At 39.6% G+C, this 22669-nt stretch overlaps 2 protein-coding genes across 7 annotated transcripts in view; both read left to right on the plus strand.

Annotated features, from left to right (window-relative positions):
* The window catches only part of SLC9B2 (solute carrier family 9 member B2), a 65631-nt gene that overhangs the window by 25587 nt on the left and 17375 nt on the right, over window positions 1-22669 (plus strand). For all 6 annotated transcript variants that reach the window (XM_061419494.1, XM_061419490.1, XM_061419489.1 and 3 more), the window contains 5 exons: window positions 4261-4403; window positions 5249-5376; window positions 7450-7625; window positions 12209-12315; window positions 14192-14341. In XM_061419494.1, coding sequence (XP_061275478.1) covers window positions 4261-4403; window positions 5249-5376; window positions 7450-7625; window positions 12209-12315; window positions 14192-14341 — 704 coding nt within the window. The remainder of the gene's footprint in view (window positions 1-4260; window positions 4404-5248; window positions 5377-7449; window positions 7626-12208; window positions 12316-14191; window positions 14342-22669) is intronic.
* On the plus strand, window positions 11031-11958 carry LOC133249304 (malate dehydrogenase, mitochondrial). Its single transcript, XM_061419498.1, has one exon. It carries the CDS (start codon window positions 11088-11090, stop codon window positions 11781-11783), a length of 696 nt encoding a protein of 231 aa, XP_061275482.1. The 5' UTR covers window positions 11031-11087; the 3' UTR covers window positions 11784-11958.

A 22669-nucleotide genomic window follows, 5' to 3' on the forward strand; every position in this document is an offset into this window, starting at 1 on the left:
TAGCCCATCCCTTCTCCAGGGCATCTTCCCGACCCAGTTTCAAACTGGGGTCTCCTGCATTACAGGCGGATTCTTTACCAACTGAGCTGTGAGAGAAGCCCTAGATATGCCTGTGTGCTATGATAAAAGGTTGGCCATCCATATCTTTTGTAAATAAGATATTACTGGAATGTACCCATGCTCATTCCTCTATGTATTGTCTGGCTGTATTCACACCCCAGTGAGAAGTGAGAGACCCTGTGGCCCACAAAATCTAAGATGTCTCTCATCTGATCTGCCCCTTGGCGGAAAGTGTTTGCTGCTAATATATCTAAATCAGTGTTTCTCAAACTTTATCATAGAAAAATGACCTTGGGACCTTGTTACAATGCAGCTTCTAATTAAGTAGATCTGAGGATGGGGCCTGAGATTTTGCATTTCTAATCAGTTGTTTAGAGACAGAGTTAGTCACTTCAGTCGTGTCTGACTCTTTTGTGACCCTGTGGACTATAGCCAGCCAGGCTCCTCTGTCCATGGAATTCTCCAGGCAAAAATTTTGGAGTGGGTTGCCATTTCCTCCTGCAGGGGATCTTCCCGACCCAGGGATCAAACCTAGGTCTCCTGCTTCCCCACCAGGGAAGCCCAATAAGTTATCTTAGGTTTTTCAAATAGTCTAATAATCATAAGTTTTCAATCACATAGGAATCATTTCAGAAAGCTTTTTAAAAGCTGGTGCCCAAAGATTCTGAATTAATTGATGTGCTATATGCCCTGGGCATCAGAATTTTTAAAAGCTCCCCAAGTGATTCTAATATGCAACCTAAGTTGAGACTGCTGTTCCAGAATCCATGAAAAAGTGCTTTATACTTCATCTTTTTTTCCCCATTCTATGCCTGTTATTACAACAAAATATACCATGTAGCCAAGTGGTACATCCCTGGGCTTTAAGATCACGTGAAATCTCCTGGGGTAACTGAAACTGTTCTCGAAGGTCACATATCTGATGTATCTTACCGTCCCTTTTTGCAGTGTTAATACTTGTAACAGAAAAAAGTTTACCAGTTCTTATTGTAGTAGTGTGTGCTCAGTCGCTTCAGTTATGTCCAACTCTTTGCCATCCTATAAACTGTTACCTGTAAGGCTCCTCTGTCAGTGGGGTTTCTCCAGGTAAGAATACTGGAATGTCTTGCCATTTCCTCCCCCAGGGGATCTTCCCAACCCAGGGATCTAACCAACATCTCCTGCATCTTCTGCATCCCAGGTGGATTCTTTACCACTAAGTGTCACTCAAATCACTATTGTAATAGGGTCAGGATCTGAAACTGGAACATTATCTGAATTCATAAAGGCTTGTTATGACAGAATGTGTATGCTAATTGCCCGTTCTATAGTTTCAAAAACTCATTGAAATAATTGCTAGAGGGACTTCCCTGGTGGTCCAGTGTCTAAGACTCTACGTTCCCAATTCAGGGGCCCAGGTTCAATCCCTGGTCAGGGTACTAGATCCAACGCGCTGCAACTAAAGATCCCACGTGCTGCAACTAATACCTAACACGACCAAAATAAGTACATAAATAAGTATTTTTTTAAAGCCCTAAGGAAGAAATAATGGCTGGCAATGGGGGATGAAGGTGCATGTTTTGTTCCCAAAATGAACCTGAAGGGAATTTCCCTGGACCACTTTCCTTTGCCAGTGGTCTGTGCTGATGATTTTTATTTGAGTGTTCTTCTTCTTACCTGTAAGCCCACTTGGGCCTCTCCGTTGGTTGTGGAGGAAAGAACACCTGTCTTAATAGAGGAATATTATTCTTTTTTATTCTTAAATGGAAATATTTTTAAATATGCAAGAGTTATCAATTCATGGCCAATCTTATTTCATCTACTTCCAAGATTTTTTGAAGCAAATTATTATTGAAAAAATTTCCATGATACAAATTAAGAAAAAAAAGAATAACAGTCCTCCATCAAAGGAGGTCTTCTTTCTTCCACAACCAAGAGAGAGGCCCACGTGGGCTTAAAGGCAAGAAGAGGACACCAGCCAAGTTGCTGTCAGGTGGTGCCAGCAACGCAGACCACTGGCAAAGGAAACTGAGTCCCGGGGAAACTTTCACTTTCATTTGGGGAACAAAAAATGCTCCCTTCTACCTTAATATTCCAAGAAAGCCTCATAACATTTTAGATTATTATTCTTTTTGATTTCAGGTAGTTACATGCTATCATAATTTAGGGCTGGTTTAGATCCACATTTTAAGTTTCAGTAAGGAATGATTGACATACTAATAAAATATATGGTTAGTGCAATATTTTGGACTTGATAATTCATCAGTATCCATAAATATTAAATATGCCTGTACCTTAGGGCTTAATATTTCCACTGCTAGAAATTATCCTGTGGATATATTTATACAAACCTACAAATATGTGAGCTCCATGTGGACAAGGACCATGTTGGTCTCGCTCTACCCTGTATTATCAGGGCATCATAAAGGTTTGGCCCTTAATAAGCACTTGATGTGTGAACTGTGCTCATTTCAGCAACGTTTGTAGTGAAAAATCTTTTAAGTTCATTAATTGGTCCCAAAATTATGGTACTTCCAATGAGATTCTTTTGCAACTATTAAAAAATAAAGCAAACACACACACACACATACACATAAACATATGCACGTGCACGCACACGTGTGTGTGTATATGTATGTGCACACCTCCATAGGAATATGTCCAGGATATATTGTTAAATGAGGAAAAAATTATACAGTGGTATATAAATGTGCTTTTATTTGTGTCCAGCACACACACACACACACACACACACACACACACACACAGGCATGCTTAAATAGGTATTGAAACTTTCTGAAAATGGACAGAAAATCCTTAACAGTGGAAACAAACCTTTGAGGAATGAAGATCAAAAGTTGCAATTGAGGAAGGGCATATACTTGTCACTTTATCCTTGTCAGTAATTTTTAACTTTACCATAGGCATGTATTATTCTTATAATTATTCTTTTAAAAATAGTTATTGTGGGCCAGTTATTACTTTCACAAATTCTAGAAAGACCGTGACTGCAGAATTCAGAACTTAGAGACCTTCTTCCAGATGAAATGTCAGTAATGAAATATGCTTGGGAGGGGTGCTTCTTTACCTGTCTGCGTCAGGAGCAAGTCACAAAAAAGTACACTGGTGATTCTTTTCTGTTCTCATAGCTTATATTCAAAACATCCTAACACTCATAAATGTGTCCAGTCATTTAACGGGTGGTGCTTATAAGGGCATGGTGAGAAGAGGACAGTGCTGAAGAACAGAGGCTAGAGGCCTCACAGTATCTGCTGGAGAAGTATTTCCCTTTGTACGACACGTGGTATTGTCACTGAGGGCAGGATTCCCTCACAAACTACTCAGTCACACTCAGCTACCTGCCCTTCCCCAAATGCCACACTTCCTTTTCATACCTTGGAAGAAACTGCTTTCTCTTTCAGAGACTTTTCACCTCCTCAGTCTCTTGACCCCTTTCCCTCTCCTTGGGGCCCTTCTGACTCACCCCTTCCGTCTCAGCTCATACGGCACTTCCTCCCGCTTCTGCAAAATTCACTTTGTCAATTTGTCTTGCTCCCCTAGAGGCTGAAAGCTTGTTGAGGTGTGGTACCCAGTTTTTGTTCATTATTATATCTCTAACGCCTATTATAGTATCTGAAACACTGAAGGCATTTGGTGACTATTGAATGGCTCAGTGAAAAGAGAGTTACCACCTGACATGACAGAGCAGATCACATTTCATCAAAACTCACTCTACGCCTTTGCAGAGCAGGTTATGTGTTTTTTAATTAAATTATGTGAAGGTAAAATAGAATCCATGTAGGTATTTATTGATATTTCTGGTAACCTGACATAGCCAATAATTTCATAAGCTATTTGCTCTTTACACAGAGATGACTAAACTGGATGTTGTATTAAAAATTTTTTACATTTAGAATTTGATCACATTTTCCAAATACTGTATCCTGTTTCTCCCTTTCAGGTTCAGATTAGGAATTATTAATTATTCTAATCTGTTGTTTTAATATGCATATTAAAACCTTATATTAGCTCCTCTAATTGATTATATTATTTTCATTTTTTTAGTTAAAAGTTTAGCCTAATTTCACCTAACGAATAAGCAAAAAAGAAAGTATTGATATTACCTACCTAGGATTATAGGGTTGTCTCTTTAATAGCTAAAATGCCAAAACTTACTGCCTTTATTTGAAAACTAAAGAATTGTTGACCTCTCCATTCTAGGCATGCTGCTTGCTGGCTTTCTCATCAGAAATGTCCCTGTCATCAGTGATAACATACAGATCAAGCACAAGTGGTCTTCTGCTTTGAGAAGCATAGCCCTGTCTGTCATACTGGTCCGCGCTGGCCTTGGGCTTGATTCAAATGTACGAAGTACAGATTTCTAATTATTGACTAGGAATTTTGCTCCTTCACTACTGCCAGTATTTAGAATCACTGAGCTTTGGGAATGGGGGTGGATGCTGCATGACATTCTCAGGGCAAGAAGAGAATCCATGCAGGACTGCTCCAGAAGATGTTGCCTATTCTTGCTTGGAGAAAAGTGGAGTTACTATGTGGCAACAACACTAAGAATAAAGATCCTCCACTTCTCTGACAGATATTGGCTGTAGTTATAGATGATGCTTGAGAGAGAGGAGATGTCATTTTTGGTGGGCAAAGCCTCATACAAGATTTTAGGGCTGAGTACGGCTCAGGAAACTGCCTTGTATATAGAATGAGTCTCAAGTATGGGTATTATTAATGCTTTTTACATGTATATTTTGATTGTGGGAATGAATATTTTGGGGGATAAAGGTTTTCACCCAAGCCTCATTTGGGGACCACAGATTATAAATAAAGCTAAACCTCAGAGGATTAAATCAGCTAGTGTGTGGATTATGAACACAGACACTGGAAGCGGCCTGCTTGGGTGCAAACCTAGATCCACAGCTCACTGATGTCATGATCTGAAGCCAAGCACTTTAATGTATGCCTTTTTGCATGAGTACATCTACAAAATGGGCATAATGATATTACCTGTATTGTAGGGTAGCTGCTATGAGGAATAGATAAGCTTTCTCTAAACACTTAGAACACAGGATGTTCTAAGCAGAACATTCCCAGAAAATGTGTGATGATCTGAGTACACATTAATTGCAAAAGCAATTAAGGTCATAATCTCTGCAGGTCTTTAGAGAATTATTTTAATATGTCTGTGTTTATATTTCAGGCCCTGAAGAAGTTGAAGGGTGTTTGTGTAAGGTTATCCTTGGGTCCTTGTCTCATAGAAGCGTGTACATCTGCTGTCCTGGCCCACTTCCTCATGGGTTTACCATGGCAATGGGGATTCATGCTGGGGTAATTCATGATTTTTTTGTTGTTGTTGTATGAAAATATGCACAGACATTTTAGTGCTTTCACTGATTCCTTACAGGAGAACACATAATAGCATTTTCTTGAGGACATCAGAAAATACATCACTGATGTTCTTCAGTTCAGTTCAGTTCAGTCAGTAGTGTCTGATTCTTTGTGACCCCATGGACTGCAGCTCACCAGGCCTCCCTGTCCATCACCAACTCCCGGAGTTTACTGAAACTCATGTCCATTGAGTCAGTGATGCCAGCCAACCATCTCATCCTCTGTCGTCCCCTTCTCCTCCTGCCTTCAATCTTTGCCAGCATCAGGGTCTTTTCAAATGAGTCAGTTCTTCGCATCAGGTGGCCAGAGTATTGGAGTTTCAGCTTCAGCATCAGTCCTTCCAATGAATATTCAGGACTGATTTCCTTTAGGATGGACTGGTTGGATCTCCTTGCAGTCCAAGGGACTCTCAAGAGTCTTCTCCAACACCACAGTTCAAAAGCATCAATTCTTCAGCTGATGTTCTGCTGCTGCTAAGTCACTTCAGTCGTGTCTGATTCTGTGTGACCCCATAGACGGCAGCCCACCAGGCTCCCCTGTCCCTGGGATTCTCCAGGCAAGAACACTGGAGTGGGTTGCCATTTCCTTCTCCAATGCATGAAAGTGAAAAGTGAAAGTGAAGTCGCTCAGTCGTATCCGACTCTTAGCGACCCCATGGACTGCAGCCTACCAGGCTCCTCCATCCATGGGATATTCCAGGCATTGGAATGGGTGGGGTGCCATTGCCTTCTCTGCAGCTGATGTTCTAGCATAATCTAAATATTAGCTTCAAAGTATAGTATGTGTAATAGTGTATGTCTAACTTTATGGGCTTCCCAAGTGGCGCAAGTGGTGAAGAATCCACCTGTCGATGCAGAAGACGTGGGTTTGATCCCTGGATTGGGAAGATCCCCCGGAGAAGGAAATTCAGCAATCCACTCCAGTGGATTCTTGCCTGGAAAATTCTATGGACAGAGGAGCCTAGCAGGCTACAGTCCTTGGAGTCTCAAAGAGTCAGACACAACTGAGCACACATGCAGAAAGAGCAAAGGTGTCTCACTTTTGCAGTGATTATAATAAACTATTGAAGAAATCATGATCTTTACTGTGTGACTCCTTGTTAGTGAGAGACATGCGAGGTCTCATCTGAGAGTCTGTACAAAGAATAAAAAATACAGTAACAGTGATCAACATTCAGCATTGTTTTCCTCCTCCTTCTGTCACAAGACTGTTTTGATTATGTGGTTAAGAGCCATGAGAAGCAAATAAATATGAAAGTACTTAGTAAGAATTTAGTAGACAAGAAGTAAATTCTTACTTCTCAGGGTTACGACCCTGGAGCTACATGGCTTGGATTCAAATCCCAGCTCTGTGACTTTGCATTACACAAATAACTTCTTTGTCAAGTCATTTAGCCTCTTTGTGCCTCAATTTACCCATTTGCAAAAATGAAGATAATTATTGTAAGTATTTCATGGAGTTATTGTGAGAATTAATTTGCTTAATATATATAAAATGCTTAAAATACTGTTTGGCATGCAGTAAGCTCTCTCAAATGCTTTCTGCTGTTTCTACTGCTCCCATGATGAGTATCACAGTCAGTGTCATTACAGCCTTCTCCTTCTAATCTATTTTATTTTACATACAAAGTCCTAGAATGCCTAATTTTAGTGAGTTCCAATTCAAAAAGTCTGTGTTTTTCAGACCTCATACCATGAATGGTTTTTTGTTTTTCTTTTTTAAAAAAAGATTCCTGGGGCATAACTCCAATAGGTCTTTTATAACACTCATAAATATATATTTTTAGGCAACCTAAGTAATTCCAATATAGATTATCCATAGCCACACTTTGAAAAAGTGTTCTGTGGAACTTGTATGTGTGCATATGTTTCTGGTTTGGTTCTTTGCTGCCATCTGAAAGGCTATAGTTTTCTAAAGTATAATCTTTAAAAGAGTAGTGGGCACTATAATTTTAATAACAACAGCAACGGTAGTAAGATACTGTCATAAATGCCTAAAGCACTGCCTGCTTAGTTTTGTTTTAGGTGCTGTGTCTCCAGCTGTCGTGGTGCCTTCAATGCTCCTTTTGCAGGAAGGAGGTTATGGTGTTGAGAAAGGCATCCCCACCTTACTCATGGCTGCTGGTAGCTTCGATGACATTCTGGCCATCACTGGCTTCAACACCTGCCTGGGCATGGCATTCTCCACAGGTACACCGATCCGTTCACAGCGTGCTGTTCTCTCGTGCTCTAAAGACATAGGTTATGATGTTACGAGCATGGCATCGTTGCTTGATAAAGGCAGCTTAGAAAAAGTCACCTCCCGAGGGTTAGTTCCATTCCTAAGACAGGACCAGTAGCTTCCTGTCTTTACTCTCTTCACCATCTAGACAGAAACTGCTCAAGCAGTCTGGTAAGTTCAGTAAGGGGAGATTCAAATTTTCAGAGTTTAAAGAAGGATTAGAACAGCTTTTGCTTGGAGCCTCTGGGAAAGTTCGGTCTTGGAGACCTCACACAAGGGATGAGGAGATTTTCAAGGAGCACAATGACAGAGAGCAAGCCAAGTGGAAGAAACAGCACTCTTCTAAAATAGGAACAGTTTTAACATTTTATGTGTAATAGCAGCAAATGATTTTAATGGGTATCTTTTTAATACTTAGTGTTTGATATGGACACATTATATTTTAAGTAGTAATAAAAAAAGAAGGCATTTTTTTCTCTCCCAGTATTTAAGACTTCACTCTCCTTTGGTGCCGCATAAATTTAAGTTCATTTTTTAATCCATGTCCAAGATTGGGAGATAAGATTTGTGGTTTCATACTATTGGCAAAATGTATTTGTAGCTTAATTGTAATTATCTTCAGATTATCTCACAGGAACACACCTTAGAAGGTCATGGATTTTCAGGCTCTCCACCCTGCTGTAGTTATTGTCCCTTTTTTTTTGTTGTTTGTTTGTTTGATTACATATGATTTCTGCCGATTACCTAGAACTTCATCTCTTCCTGTTGCCCCAAAGTTGTCAAATATATACACTCCCTGCCCTATGTCATGGGAACATTCATCTTGTCAAAACATGGCTTTCATAAGGTTACCTTCCTGTTTAAGAATCAATGAGGGGGACTTCCCTGGTGGCCCAGTGGTTAAGACTCCACTCTTCCAATGCAGGAGGTATGGGTTCAATCTCTAATTGGAGAACTAAAATCCCACAAGCTGTGTGGTGCAGCCAAAAAAAAAAAAAAAATACAACAAGGATTCCCACTTACCTATTAAGTCAGATCTATACTTTGTCTCTTTTCATTCTGCTGTACCTATCCAGAAGTATGTTCTCATTGTTTTCCTGGTATATACACCTTTAAAATAATGGTTGTCAGCCTCAGCTGCACACTAGTATTACCTGGGGAGTTTTTTAAAATACTCATGTTAGGTACCACCTTTAGGCCAATTAAATCAGAACCTCTGGGAATGGAAACCATGGCTTTAGAGTTTGCATTAGAATCCCAGGGGATAATAAAGAGCAGGGCAAGGAGAGCAATGAGGAGGGTCTGCAAGGCTGGGGGCTGTGGATAGCCTGAACAACCTTTGCAGTCAGCAATGCTGTGCCTCCTCAGCCGTGCTGCACGAAGTGTGGTCCTTAGGCCTTTTGAATGGAAACTCCCTGCAGTCTCTTCTACAATGTGGATCCCAAGCCTTGTCAGATTTACTAAATCAGAATTACCAGAGGCAGGACATAAGAAGTCTTTTTTTAAACAACCTTACTTTATCAGAGCCTGAGGAGGGCACAGCAACCCATTCCAGTATTCTTGCCTGAAGAATCCCATGGACAGAGGAGCCTGGCAGGCTACAGTCCATGGGGTCACAAAGACTCAGACATGACTGAAGTGACTTAGCATGCATGCACACACTATATCAGACACTGAAACTAATTGGTTCCTTTCTACACATTTATAGTAAATTGAAAATATATAGTGAATTATTTATCATATTAGCTCAAGGCTTGGGCTACTACCCCAGCTAGATGCTTGTGTCAGTCACACCATTACCTAACAGAGAGCCGTCCTGCTAAACAAAAATCACTACAGAGGTTAAGTTTTCTGTTTTGTTTTTTGGCTGCACCATGCGGCTTATGGGATCTTAGTTCCTGGACCGGGTATTGAACTCAGGCCCTCAGCAAATAAAGTGCAGAGTTTTAACCACTGTACCACCATGGAATTCTCTCTCTCTCTCTCTCTCTCTTTTTTTTTAATAAGAGATGATTAAAACTGTAGAGGAGGAAAAGATGTTCCCCCTCTACTGATCCTGGGTTCATTGACTAGGACCCAGTAAATCAGACTGACCAAAGACAGATTAACAAGAGAAACGCAGTTTATTAGCCTGTGCGTCATGCTTACACACAGGAGTAGACGGTGCTGAGTAACTTGGGATGGTTAGAATTGGGGTTTCTATAGCATCTTAGCAAACAACAATAATTTTGTAGAGAAATGCAAGATAAAAGAAAAGGACTTTGAGCTTTTAGAGGCAACAAATTGTGAAAAGGCAAATACATGAGCAAACTATGGTTAGATAAGGGCTAATTTAGCAGTTTGTTATGTAGATTCCTCTGGTGCTGTCCCTGGGCTGATTAGGGTTCCCAGTTGCCTTGGTGGTTAACTTCTGTCTCTCCTGATAGAGAGGCGAGAGGGACAGCTTTACACATTCATATCCTGCTTTTAAAAGCAAATAGAGAGAAGACAGAGAACTTATCTTGTATCTGATTCTTCCCAGTTGCCTTCAGCTCAAAATAATCCTTATGCCAAAGTGACATACTTCGGGGTGACATATTCTGTACCTGAAACTACAATAATAAGAAACCACATAACTCATTGGTACACATTTCCTTAGGACAGTATGTGAGAAGGGCTTTATATGTTGAGCAGTTTTAGTATAATTTTCTGCACAATGTGCTAGCAAAGATTTTTTTAAAGTTTCCTAAACCCTGTTTGCTATGGGGGAAAATATAGTTTACTTACCTCTATATTATGTTATTTCAAAGAGCCTAAGCAACAAAGGCTCTTCCAAGAGCAGTTTCAAAAATAATTTATTTTCAGATTTACTCTTAGAAATAATATTTGAGAAGGGGTAAGTCCCCTACACTCACTGTAGTAAGAAAAGATGTTTTACTTTAATTGCCAGAGTCTTACGTTACCATGGGGCCTTCCCTGGTGGCTCAGATGGTAGAGTCTGCCTACAATGTAGGAAACCCCAGTTAGATCCCTAGGCCAGGGAAGATCTCCTGGAGAAGGAAATGGCAACCCACTCCAGCATTTTTGCCTGGAAAATCCCACGGATAGAGGAGCCTGGCAGCCTACAGTCCATGGGGTCGCAAAGAGTCAGACAAAACTAACTAATAATTTTTATGTTACTATATTCTATACATATTAGAGCTACTAAAATCAATGTACATTTATTATTAAAATATCAAGCTCTTAAATGGAAGTTTAAATACTAGATCTGTCTACTCACAACCTATGCATATAATACAATATAACAAAGCCCTGATTCTTGAATTTTATCTTTCATGTTTTCTTAGTAAATAATAAGTTAAGTAAATTTATACTGAAGTAAGCATAGACAAAGGTGCCTGAAGGGCTGCGATGTGGTGGTCATTCCGGCGGGAGTCCCAAGAAAACCAGGTATGACCCGAGATGACTTGTTCAATACCAACGCCACGATCGTGGCCATCCTGACCGCTGCCTGTGCCCAGCACTGCCCGGAAGCCATGATCTGCATCATCTCAAATCCAGTTAACTCCACCATCCCAATCACAGCGGAGGTTTTCAAGAAACACGGAGTGTACAACCCCAACAAAATCTTCGGGGTGACTACCCTGGACATTGTCCGAGCCAACGCTTTCGTCGCAGAGCTGAAGGATTTGGACCCAGCCCGAGTCAACGTCCCCGTCATCGGCGGCCACGCTGGGAAAACCATCATCCCCTTGATCTCCCAGTGCACCCCCAAGGTGGAATTTCCCCAGGACCAGCTGACCACCCTCACCGGTCGGATCCAGGAAGCTGGCACAGAGGTGGTCAAGGCGAAGGCCGGAGCGGGCTCTGCCACCCTGTCCATGGCATACGCTGGAGCCCGCTTTGTCTTCTCCCTCGTGGACGCGATGAATGGAAAGGAAGGCGTCGTCGAATGTTCCTTCGTTAAGTCCCAAGAAACGGACTGTCCGTATTTCTCCACACCATTGCTGCTGGGGAAAAAGGGCATCGAGAAGAATCTAGGCATCGGCAAGGTCTCCCCTTTCGAAGAGAAGATGATTGCTGAGGCCATCCCTGAGCTGAAAGCCTCCATCAAGAAAGGAGAGGAGTTTGTCAAGAACATGAAATGAGAAGGCGCTTAGCGAGCAGTCGGTCTCCTTAACTTATTAAGGCATCATGTCACTGTAAAGCCGTTTCAGATACTTTTGTCGTTTCAATTTGCTTCGTTGAGGAGGATTGTATTAACGAACCACCCCTTTGCAATCTCAGTCAGTCTGTCGGTGCATCAATAAAAGCAGGCTTTGATTTTCTTAAAAAAAAAAAAAAAATTACACATAACTCATAACTTATGCCCGTTTTAAAATCAATCTCCAGTAATATGCATACTTTCCTTAACATAGGCCCATTTAATTAGACACATGAAGAATGCAGAGAGCAGGAAATATCTGTAAATTTTTCCTTGTATGTAGTTATATGCTTTATGTTAATGATTAAACTCTGTGTGTTTATGGATTTAGAATTCTGGCTGAAGTCTTTCTTTTTATGTGTTTTTAAGGCTCCACAGTTTTTAATGTTCTCAAAGGCGTTTTGGAGGTGATCATTGGTGTGGTGACTGGGTTGGTTCTTGGATTTTTTATTCAGTATTTTCCAAGCAGTGACCAGGTAAGAAATAATCTGTGAGCACTTTGTGCTGTAAAATGTCATTAGAGAAGCATTCTAGAATACCTTCCTGAAAGCTGATGTGAAGTATGTGATTTAGAAATGGTTCACTATTTTAACTCTGCTCATTGCAATATCAGTGCTGTCCATGTTGAAGAGGGTTAGATGTGTAAGGCTTGTAAGACAGTCCTGGAATTTTTCTCTCCAACTTATATTCTGTATGCTTCAAATTCTACTGCAAAACAAATAATACCAGTTCTAAAATACTATAATACATATCTTTGTATTTATTTTAATTTTATTATTTAATTTTATTATTATTCATGATACTTAGCTAAATTAAGATATAAAATGGCTTTGGGGGCCTCTTTTTTAATATCAAAATAGCTTAGATTCTAAAACTATCAAATAGACCTAACATCTCATCATAATATAGTCCAGTATTTCTCACCAAAGGTATCAAAGTTCCTTACTGTACACCATGATTTCTTAATAGTAGCAAAGATTTTGTTTCCTTTACTCTCCTAAGTCTCTTAGAATAGATAAAGATTAAAAGTCTTTTTTCCCCACAAGTACTGGCATTATTTTGAGATTTCAGAGCATTTTGAATAGAATTAGAAACTTACCTAAACTAGAACTTGAAGTAAGAACATCAAAACTATCATTACTAGAATGTATGTTGGTTTGAATTTTTACTGTGTTCCAAAAAACTCCATTTGAAATTGTCTGTAAAAGATTTTATGAGTGAATAAAGGAAAATTATAGAATTTTCTAATTAAATAATAAAATAAGGTGAAAATAATAGCTTACTTACTGTGTATAAAGTGGTCTGGTATGTACAATAAAGTGCCACGTGTTCAATCTAGCAGCCACTAGCTATGCATGACCACCACAGACATAGAGCAGGCTGGGATATGTGTCTACATACAGCGGATTCACTTTGTTGTACAGCAGAAATTAACACAACCTTGTAAAGCAATTATACTCCAGTAATAAAGTTAAAAAAAAAAAAAAGAACACTACTGCAGACAATGTAGATACAGAAATTCCCATCGTCACTGAATGTTCTGTTGTAAAGTGCTGATCTAGGGCACTCCATACAATAACTCATGAAACGAGTACTAATAATATGACCATTTTACCGATGAGGAAATTGAGGCTTAAAGATGAGGGACTTAAGCAAGGTCACACAGCTAGAAAGCAGTGGAGCTGGGAATGAACCAGGTGACCCACCGCCAGAGCCCGCATGCCTCCAAGCCAGGCACTTCTAGAAGCCTGCCTGCCTTCTAAAGTGATCAAGTTTAAAAGACCGAACAGGGAAAAGTGAAAGGAAAGAGGTACACATTTCTAAGACTTTAAAAATCAACAACAAAAAAACTACTCTCACTTTACAGACTTTTAAGCATCAAATTAAAGAGTGAACGGAGAGCCTAAAAATCATAGAGATGGCATATCTTTAGCCTTCACAGAATCCCTGTGATGTAATGTGATGCTTTTTGGGAAAGAGGAAGAAAATCTTGGAGAGTTTAAGTAACATGGCCAGCCACGCACACCAGTGGTGCCAAAGCTAAAATTTTAACCCCGGACTCTCTCTCCCCAAAGCCCTTGTGCTTTTTTCTGCTGTTGCATTTAGCCCTGAGAAGTTCTGCTTTGATAACTGCAGAGAAGGATAGCTGGTATTCCTGGGAGAGGAACCTACATTTACACATGTGCTGACTCTACTTTTACTAAGGAAAAGAAAGTAAATATTATGTCACACACTTAATGTGCTCAGACACAGACATATTTATTTTCTACTACGTCCTGAATATGGAAAAATCAATAACTAGAAATCAGTTGCATGAAATAACTGAGCTAACCACCCTTTTTCCTCCTCTAGGACAACCTTGTGTGGAAGAGAGCATTCCTGGTCTTGGGGCTATCTGTGCTGGCTGTGTTCAGCAGCACATATTTTGGTTTCCCTGGCTCAGGAGGATTGTGCACGCTGGTCACAGCTTTCCTTGCGGGCAGAGGATGGGCCAGCACAAAGGTGAATTCATCTTAAGCTCTTCTGATCACAACTACTTTCTGATCAGATTAATTTTTCTTTCCAGATATGTTCTTACCATCAAATTAATGAAATTGCTTAGTCATAAAAGCTAGTTTCTATGCATTTGTAAACGTGTACCTGAGTTCAGACATGCACATACTTTTCCCTTTACATACAAAGCTGTAACTTAATGTCTTTACTTAAAACACATATACTTACTTAAAACATCAGATCAGATCAGATCAGTCGCTCAGTCGTGTCCGACTCTTTCCAAGCCCATGAATTGCAGCACACCAGGCCTCCCTGTCCATCACCAACTCCCGGAGTTCACTCAGACTCACGTCCATCAGTCAGTGATGCCATCCAGCTGTCTCATCCTCTGTCAACCCCTTCTCTTCCTGCCCCCAATCCTTCCCAGCATCAGAGTCTTTTCCAATGAGTCAACTCTTCGCGTGAGGTGGCCAAAGTACTGGAGTTTCAGCTTGAGCATCATTCCTTCCAAATAACACCCAGGGCTGATCTCCTTCAGAATGGACTGGTTGGATCTCCTTGCAGTCCAAGGGAATCTCAAGAGTCTTCTCCAACATCACACTTCAAAAGCATCAATTCTTCGGCGCTCAGCCTTCTTCACAGTCCAACTCTCACATCCATACATGACCAAAGGAAAAACCATAGCCTTGACTAGACGAACCTTTGTTGGCAAAGTAATGTCTCTGCTTTTGAATATGCTATCTAGGTTGGTCATAACTTTCCTTCCAAGGAATAGGTGTCTTTTAATTTCATGGCTGCAGTCACCATCTGTAGTGATTTTGGAGCCCAGAAAAATAAAATCTGACACTGTTTCCACTGTTTCCCCATCTGTTTCCCATGAAGTGGCCATTATCTTCGTTTTCTGAATGTTGAGCTTTAAGCCAACTTTTTCACTCTCCACTTTCACTTTCATCAAGAGGCTTTTGAGTTCCTCTTCACTTTCTGCCATAAGGGTGGTGTCATCTGCATATCTGAGGTTATTGATATTTCTCCTGGCAATCTTGATTCCAGCTTGTGTTTCTTCCAGTCCAGCGTTTCTCATGATGTACTCTGCATAGAAGTTAAATAAGCAGGGTGACAATATACAGCCTTGACATACTCCTTTTCCTATTTGGAACCAGTCTGTTGTTCCATGTCCAGTTCTAACTGTTGCTTCCTGACCTGCATACAGGTTTCTTAGGAGGCAGGTCAGGTGGTCTGGTATTCCCATCTCTTTCAAAATTTTCCACAGTTGATTGTGGTCCACACAGTCAAAGGCTTTGGCATAGTCAATAAAGCAGAAATAGATGTTTTTCTGGAACTCTCTTGCTTTTTCTATGATCCAGCGGATGTTGGCAATTTGATCTCTGGTTCCTCTGACTTTTCTAAAACCAGCTTGAACATCAGGAAGTTCATGGTTCACATATTGCTGAAGCCTGGCTTGGAAAATTTTGAGCATTAATTTACTAGTATGTGAGATGAGTGCAATTGTGCAGTAGTTTGAGCATTCTTTGGCATTGCCTTTCTTTGGGATTGGAATGAAAACTGACCTTTTCCAGTCCTGTGGCCACTGCTGAGTTTTCCAAATTTGCTGGCATATTGAGTGCAGCACTTTCACAGCATCATCTTTCAGGATTTGGAATAGCTCAACTGGAATTCCATCACCTCCGCTAGCTTTGTGTGTAGTGATGCTTTCTAAGGCCCACTTGACTTCACATTCCAGGATGTCTGGCTCTAGGTCAGTGATCACACCACCGTGATTATCTTGGTTGTGAAGATGTTTTTTGTACAGTTCTTCTGTGTATTCTTGCCACCTCTTAATATCTTCTGCTTCTGTTAGGTCCATACCATTTCTGTCCTTTATCGAGCTCATCTTTGCATGAAATGTTCCTTTGGTATCTCTGATTTTCTTGAAGAGATCTCTAGTCTTTCCCATTCTGTTGTTTTCCTCTATTTCTTTGCATTGATCGCTGAGGAAGGCTTTCTTATCTCTTCTTGCTATTCTTTGAAACTCTGCATTCAGATGTTTATATCTTTCCTTTTCTCCTTTGCTTTTAGCTTCTCTTCTTTTCACAGCTATTTGTAAGGCCTCCCCAGAAAGCCATTTTGCTTTTTTGCATTTCTTTCCAATGGGAATGGTCTTGATCCCTGTCTTCTGTACAATGTCATGAACCTCATTCCATAGTTCATCAGGCACTCTATCTATGAGATCTAGTCCCTTAAATCTATTTCTCACTTCCACTGTATAATCATAAGGGATTTGATTTTGGTCATACCTGAATGGTCTAGTGGTTTTCCCTACTTTCTTCAATTTCAGTCTGAATTTGGCAATAAGGAGTTCATGGTCTGAGCCACAGTCAGCTCCTGGTCTTGTTTTTGCTGACTGTATAGAGCTTCTCCATCTTTGGCTGCAAAGAATATAATCAATCTGATTTCGGTGTTGACCATCTGGTGATGTCCATGTGTAGAGTCTTCTCTTGTGTTGTTGGAAGGTGGTGTTTGTTATGACCAGTGCATTTTCTTGGCAAAACTCTATTAGTCTTTGCCCTGCTTCATTCCGTATTCCAAGGCCAAATTTGCCTGTCACTCCAGGTGTATCTTGACTTCCTACTTTTGCATTCCAGTCCCCTATAATGAAAAGGACATCTTTTTTGGGTGTTAGTTCTAAAAGGTCTTGTAGGTCTTCGTAGAACCATTCAACTTCAGCTTCTTCAGCGTTACTGGTTGGGGCATAGACTTGGATTACTGTGATATTGAATGGTTTGCCTTGGAAATGAACAGAGATCATTCTGTCGTTTTTGAGATTGCATCCAAGTACTGCATTTCGGACTCTTTTGTTGACCATGATGGCCACTCCATTTCTTCTGAGGGATTCCTGCCCACAGTAGTAGATATAATGGTCATCTGAGTTAAATTCACCCGTTCTAGTCCATCTCAGTTCGCTGATTCCTAGAATGTCGACATTCACTCTTGCCATCTCTTGTTTGACCACTGCCAATTTGCCTTGATTCATGGCGCTGACTTTCCAGGTTCACATGTCTTGGTCCTACTTCCATGCTGCCTTTCTTATCCTAGGTAAGTGCTGCAGAGTATTACATTATATGGTTGTGCTAGTAGTAGTGGTAGTCGCTAAGTCGTGTCTAACTCATTGCAACCCCATGGACTCAAGCCCTCCAGGCTCCTCTGTCCATGGGATTTCCCAGGCAAGAATACTGGAGTGAGTTGCCATTTCCTTCTCTAGGGGATAGTTGTGCTAAAGTCTATTTATTTGCTCTCCCTCTAACAGACATTAGATCATTTCTAATTTTCTAAGGTAAAAAAATGCTTCAATAAAATGCCCTTGCATATACTATATTTCATGAACACTGGGACACTATCGAGTCTTATTATTTTGCATGCTATCAAGAAAGAAAAATAATGCTTCCAATTAAACTATGATGTAACATCCTAACATCTTAAATGTTCAGTGAGAAGAAATTTAACAAATTATAGTGTATTATTGAGTTTATAAGATAGGTTTCTAGAAATAGGATTGCTCTTTGAAAGACTGCACATGATATGATAATATCAATTTGCCCCTTTAAAAGACTGTACCAAAAATTAAAAAATAAATAAATAAATAAAAGACTGTACCAATGTACATTCTCACCAATAGCATATGAGAGAATCTACTTCTCTTAACCGTTTTCTGTCATCAGATACTGTGCTAATCTAATGGGTGAGAAATGTACCTCATTGCTGATCCAGTTGTATTTCTTTATGAGTGAAACTAATCATCTTTTCATATATTCACTAGCCAGTGTATTCAAAAGCTTATGCCTGTTTTCTGTAACATTTTCGGGACTTCCCTGGTGGTCCAGTGGTTAAGACTCCACACTGCCAATTCAGTGGGTGAAGGTTCAATCCATGGTCAGGACACTAGATCTCACATGCTGTGCAGCACAGGCAAAAGGTTAAAAAAAAAAAAGATTACTTTGGTTTTTTTTTCCCATTTTCAAGATCATTAAGATTATTTGTTTTCTTTTTTTAGTGCTTTGATAGAACTTTTTTTACAAATTGGAAGATAATTGCTTTACAATGTTATATTAGTTTCTGCTGTACAACAATGTGAATCAGCTATGAGTATGAAAGTAAAAGTGTTAGTCGTTCAGTCATGTCTGACTCTTTGCGACCCTGTGGATTGTAGCCCACCAGGTTCCTCTGTCCATGGGATTCTCCAGGCAAGAGTACTGGAGTGCCATCCCCTTCTCCAGGGGATCCTCCCGACCCAGGGATCTAACCCAGGTCTCCTGCATGGCAAGCAGGCATTTTACCATCTGAGCCACCATAAACTCCATAAACATCCATAAGTATACAGTCATTCATTTTATTAATATGTATTATGGAAATTAGATGATTGCTATTTACTTATTTTAAGATACATTTTTGTAGATTTAACCTTGACAGGATCATATGCTATTCAGTTTAATGAAGAAATTAGATACATGTCAGTTCAGTTCAGCTCAGTCGCTCAGTCATGTCTGACTCTTTACGACCCCATGGACTGCAGTACGCCAGGCTTCCCTGTCCATCACCAACTCTCAGAGCTTGCTCAAACTCACGTCCATCGAGTCGGTGATACCATCCAACCATCTCATCCTCTGTCGTCCCCTTCTCCTCCTGCCTTCAATCTTTGCCAGCATCAGGGTCTTTTCCAATGAGTCAGTTCTTCACATCAGGTGGCCAAGTATTGGAGTTTCAGCTTCAGCATCAGTCCTTCCAGTGAATATTCAGGACCAATTTCCTTTAGGATGGACTGGTTGGATCTCCTTGCAGTCCAAGGAACTCTCAAGAGTCTTCTCCAACACCACAGGTTCAGCTGGGTCATTCTAACTTGGAGTTGCTTGTGAGTTGCAGCCAAATAGTGACTGAGACTGGACTCTGTCCCTTAACTTCTTTTTTTATTTTTAATTTTTTTATTTTTTAATTGAAGCATAATTGCTTTACAGAATTTTGTTGCTTTCTGTCAAACATCGCCTTAACTTCTTAATGGTAACTTTTACTCAGCGTTAAAAAATAAATTAGTAAAGAGAATAATTTTATTTCTGAGTATGAAACTACTATTTCATACTAAATTATAAAACTTATTTTATATTAAAATTCAATATTTAAAATATATAATTTAATTTTATTATAATGTTTGTATATAAAATAATATTAATTTTGTTTCTGAGTGTGAAAGCGTTCATTTTGGAAAATAACACATTAAAGTCAGAAAGCAAAGGAAAGAAAAAAATCGTTTACAATTTCTCTACCTAAGGCCAACAGTGGTGTAAACTACTGAAATATTTTAGCTTATTTCCTTTCATTTATTTAATAGGAAGATTTTCAAATATGCTTACAGTAAGTTTCTTCACATTGAATTTTTTTTTTTTTCATTAACCAAGTTTATTGTTGGGGAGAGTCTCATTCACAGTTCCCTGGAAAGAAACTGAACCAAATCTTGACATTTTATGTTAAGTAGGAACAGTGAATAAGGCACATAATATAGGTGACTCTTAGGCCACCGATGTCTTTTTCTTAATATAAAAATAAACATAAGTAACTAATGGAATAACAAAATAAAAGTTTATTTTTTTAGAATTAGGAATGTTCTTTCCCTCTGGGCAACCTGAACAGTCCAGTTACAATGAAAATCTAAGAACAGTTATTTCCACAGCACAGTGTGCTCTACGCACAAAATTACAAGGTTAGGAGCATTTAATCAATTTACCAATCTGATTGTCTCACCAACCCATCCCCTCCAAGTGCTCTATACCGGGATTTTTGTACATCAAGTCCTTTTCTCTCTTATGCTAAATTTCAATTCCTAACCATGGCTGATCCACATTTTACACTGCAGATTCAACCGTTTCAAATCAAGTCAGTCAGTCTTGGATCTGCTATATTTGTGTGTATGTATAGACATGTGTATTTAATGTATTTATTTAAACACACATAAAACACATACAATCTGGGTTGCAGCGGATTACATAGAATTTAGAGTCTGATGATACACATTGAATTTTATAGGAAAATGGTTTCTATTGTCACCTCTTCAAAATTTTTCAAAAGTTAGAACCAACTCATTATATTAAACTGTCATTGGTAAAAAGAGGGAAAGGAACTAATGACCATTATTGTCATTCTGTAAGCCGTTATACTAGGCACTGAATATCCTCACTTATTTTCACAAAAGAAACTTTGAAAAAGTATTACCATTTCAATTTTATAGAGATTGTAAATCAGAAGAACTTAAAAGAAAAAAAAACATGTCAAAGTCACAAAATTTAAAAGTGGCACTGGTGTTTAAGCTCGGGTTTGACTCCAGAGCAACTTGTACCTGATTATACACCTACAGCATCATTGCACAGGGCACATTTTTATATTTTGACACCTATTTGAGTCAAATTGAGACACGTATCAAATATATTAAAAACATCCTTCTAAACTTTGTGATTAAAATTAAATCTCTCACTTCATAAGTGATAGGATTTTGAAAAACAAAGAGCCACATCATTTGGAATAGAGCAATAGTTTTAGCAGCAGGGAAATCAAGGGGGACACTGATCCCTACTCTAAGTGACCACTAGCTATGGGCACAGAAGACCAAGAGGGAAAGGCAGATTTTGCTGTGTCAGTTATACTGTTTTCCAAAATAGAATGTGAGTTAGATAGAACCACTTTATAACCATTTATGTATTTGGTTATATATAAACCAAAACGGAGCATCTGTTTGAATGCATGTGTCATAACTTTGCCTGAATTGCCTGCAACCTGGTTGACTACATAAAATCAATGTTAATCCACAACCCAGTGAAAGAACTAGGTACCTTGTTTTTCATATATACCTCTGTTTACTCTCCTATGTATATCCCTTTATACACACACACACACACAAACCACAGTGCACATACTCATTCATACACACACACGTAGAGATGCCCCATAATTTTTCTGAAACAATTACCTTACAGTTAAATATTTAGGTTATTTCCCATCTCTGCTATTTTTAATTATGCTAGAATTCTGTTTCTGATCATTTCCTTAGGGCAGATTCCTAACAGTGAAATTTGGGGATCAAATAATATGAATGAGTTGAGGCTTTTGACACACATTACCAAAAAGCTTTCCAGAGTATGGCAAACAGAGTATGCATTTACTCTTCTACTGGTAATATATGAGGCACCTTTATCATGACACCCTCATCAGCTTAGAATAGTTTCACAGACTTAAGCATGCCTCAGAATCACCTGGAAGTCTTCCTGGGATAGATTTCTGGGCCCCGCCCTCAAATCTCTGACTTAGTTACAGTGAGGCTTTACAATTTGACTTCTAATAAGTCTCCAGGTGATACTGATGGTGCTAATTTGGGACCACATTTTGTGAATGTGACCACAAATGGGACCACATTTCACGCAGTCGTGTCTGACTCTTTGCAACCCCATTACAGTCCATGGAGTTCTCCAGGCCAGAGTACTTGAATGGGTAGCCTTTCCCTTTTCCAGGGAATCCCTTCTCCAGGTGATCTTCCCAACCCAGGGATTAAACCCAAGTCTCCCACATTGCAGGTGGATTCTTTACCAGTTGAACCACAAGGGAAGCCCAAGAATATTGGAGTGGGTAGCCTATCCCTTCTTAATCATATCTTCCCAACCCAGTAATCGAACTGAGGTCTCCTGCATTGCAGGCAGATTCTTTACCAACTGAGCTACTAAGGAAGCCCCACATTTTGTGAGCCACTGGCTTAGAAGATTATTGTTTTTAACCTTTAGCCATGCTGACAGGTAAAAAGTGGTATCTTGTTTTATTTTATGTTTCTTTGATTAATTGTTATTGTTCAGTCACTCAGTCATGTCCGACTCTTTGCAACTGCATGGACTGCAGCATGCCAGGCTTCCCTGTCCTTCACCATCTCTGGTAGCTTGCTTAAACTCATGTCCATTGAGTCAGTCATACCATCCAACCATCTCGTCTTCTGTCATCCCCTTCTCCTCCTGCCTTCAATCTTTCCCGGCATCATGGTCTTTTCTAATGAGTCGGCTTTTTGCATCAGATGCCAAAGTATTGTAGCTTCAGCATCAGTCCTTCCAACTAATATTCAGGATTGATTTCCTTTTTAGGATTGACTGGTTTAATCTCCTTGTGGTCCAAGGGACTCTCAAGAGTATTCGCCAACATCACAGTTCAAAAGCATATTTTTTCATATACTTTGCCCCTTGTATTTTTTATTTTTCTTTGCTAAGTCTTTTATGCATTATCTTCTAAAGTTTAATGCATTGATTATTGACCTATAAGATA

The sequence above is a fragment of the Bos javanicus genome, chromosome 6, assembly GCF_032452875.1.
Source record: "Bos javanicus breed banteng chromosome 6, ARS-OSU_banteng_1.0, whole genome shotgun sequence".
NCBI lineage: Eukaryota > Metazoa > Chordata > Mammalia > Artiodactyla > Bovidae > Bos > Bos javanicus.

Bases quoted from the DNA above. Each gene is read 5' to 3' on its own strand.
- LOC133249304 (XM_061419498.1), top strand. From the start codon at position 11,088: ATGACCCGAGATGACTTGTTCAATACCAACGCCACGATCGTGGCCATC.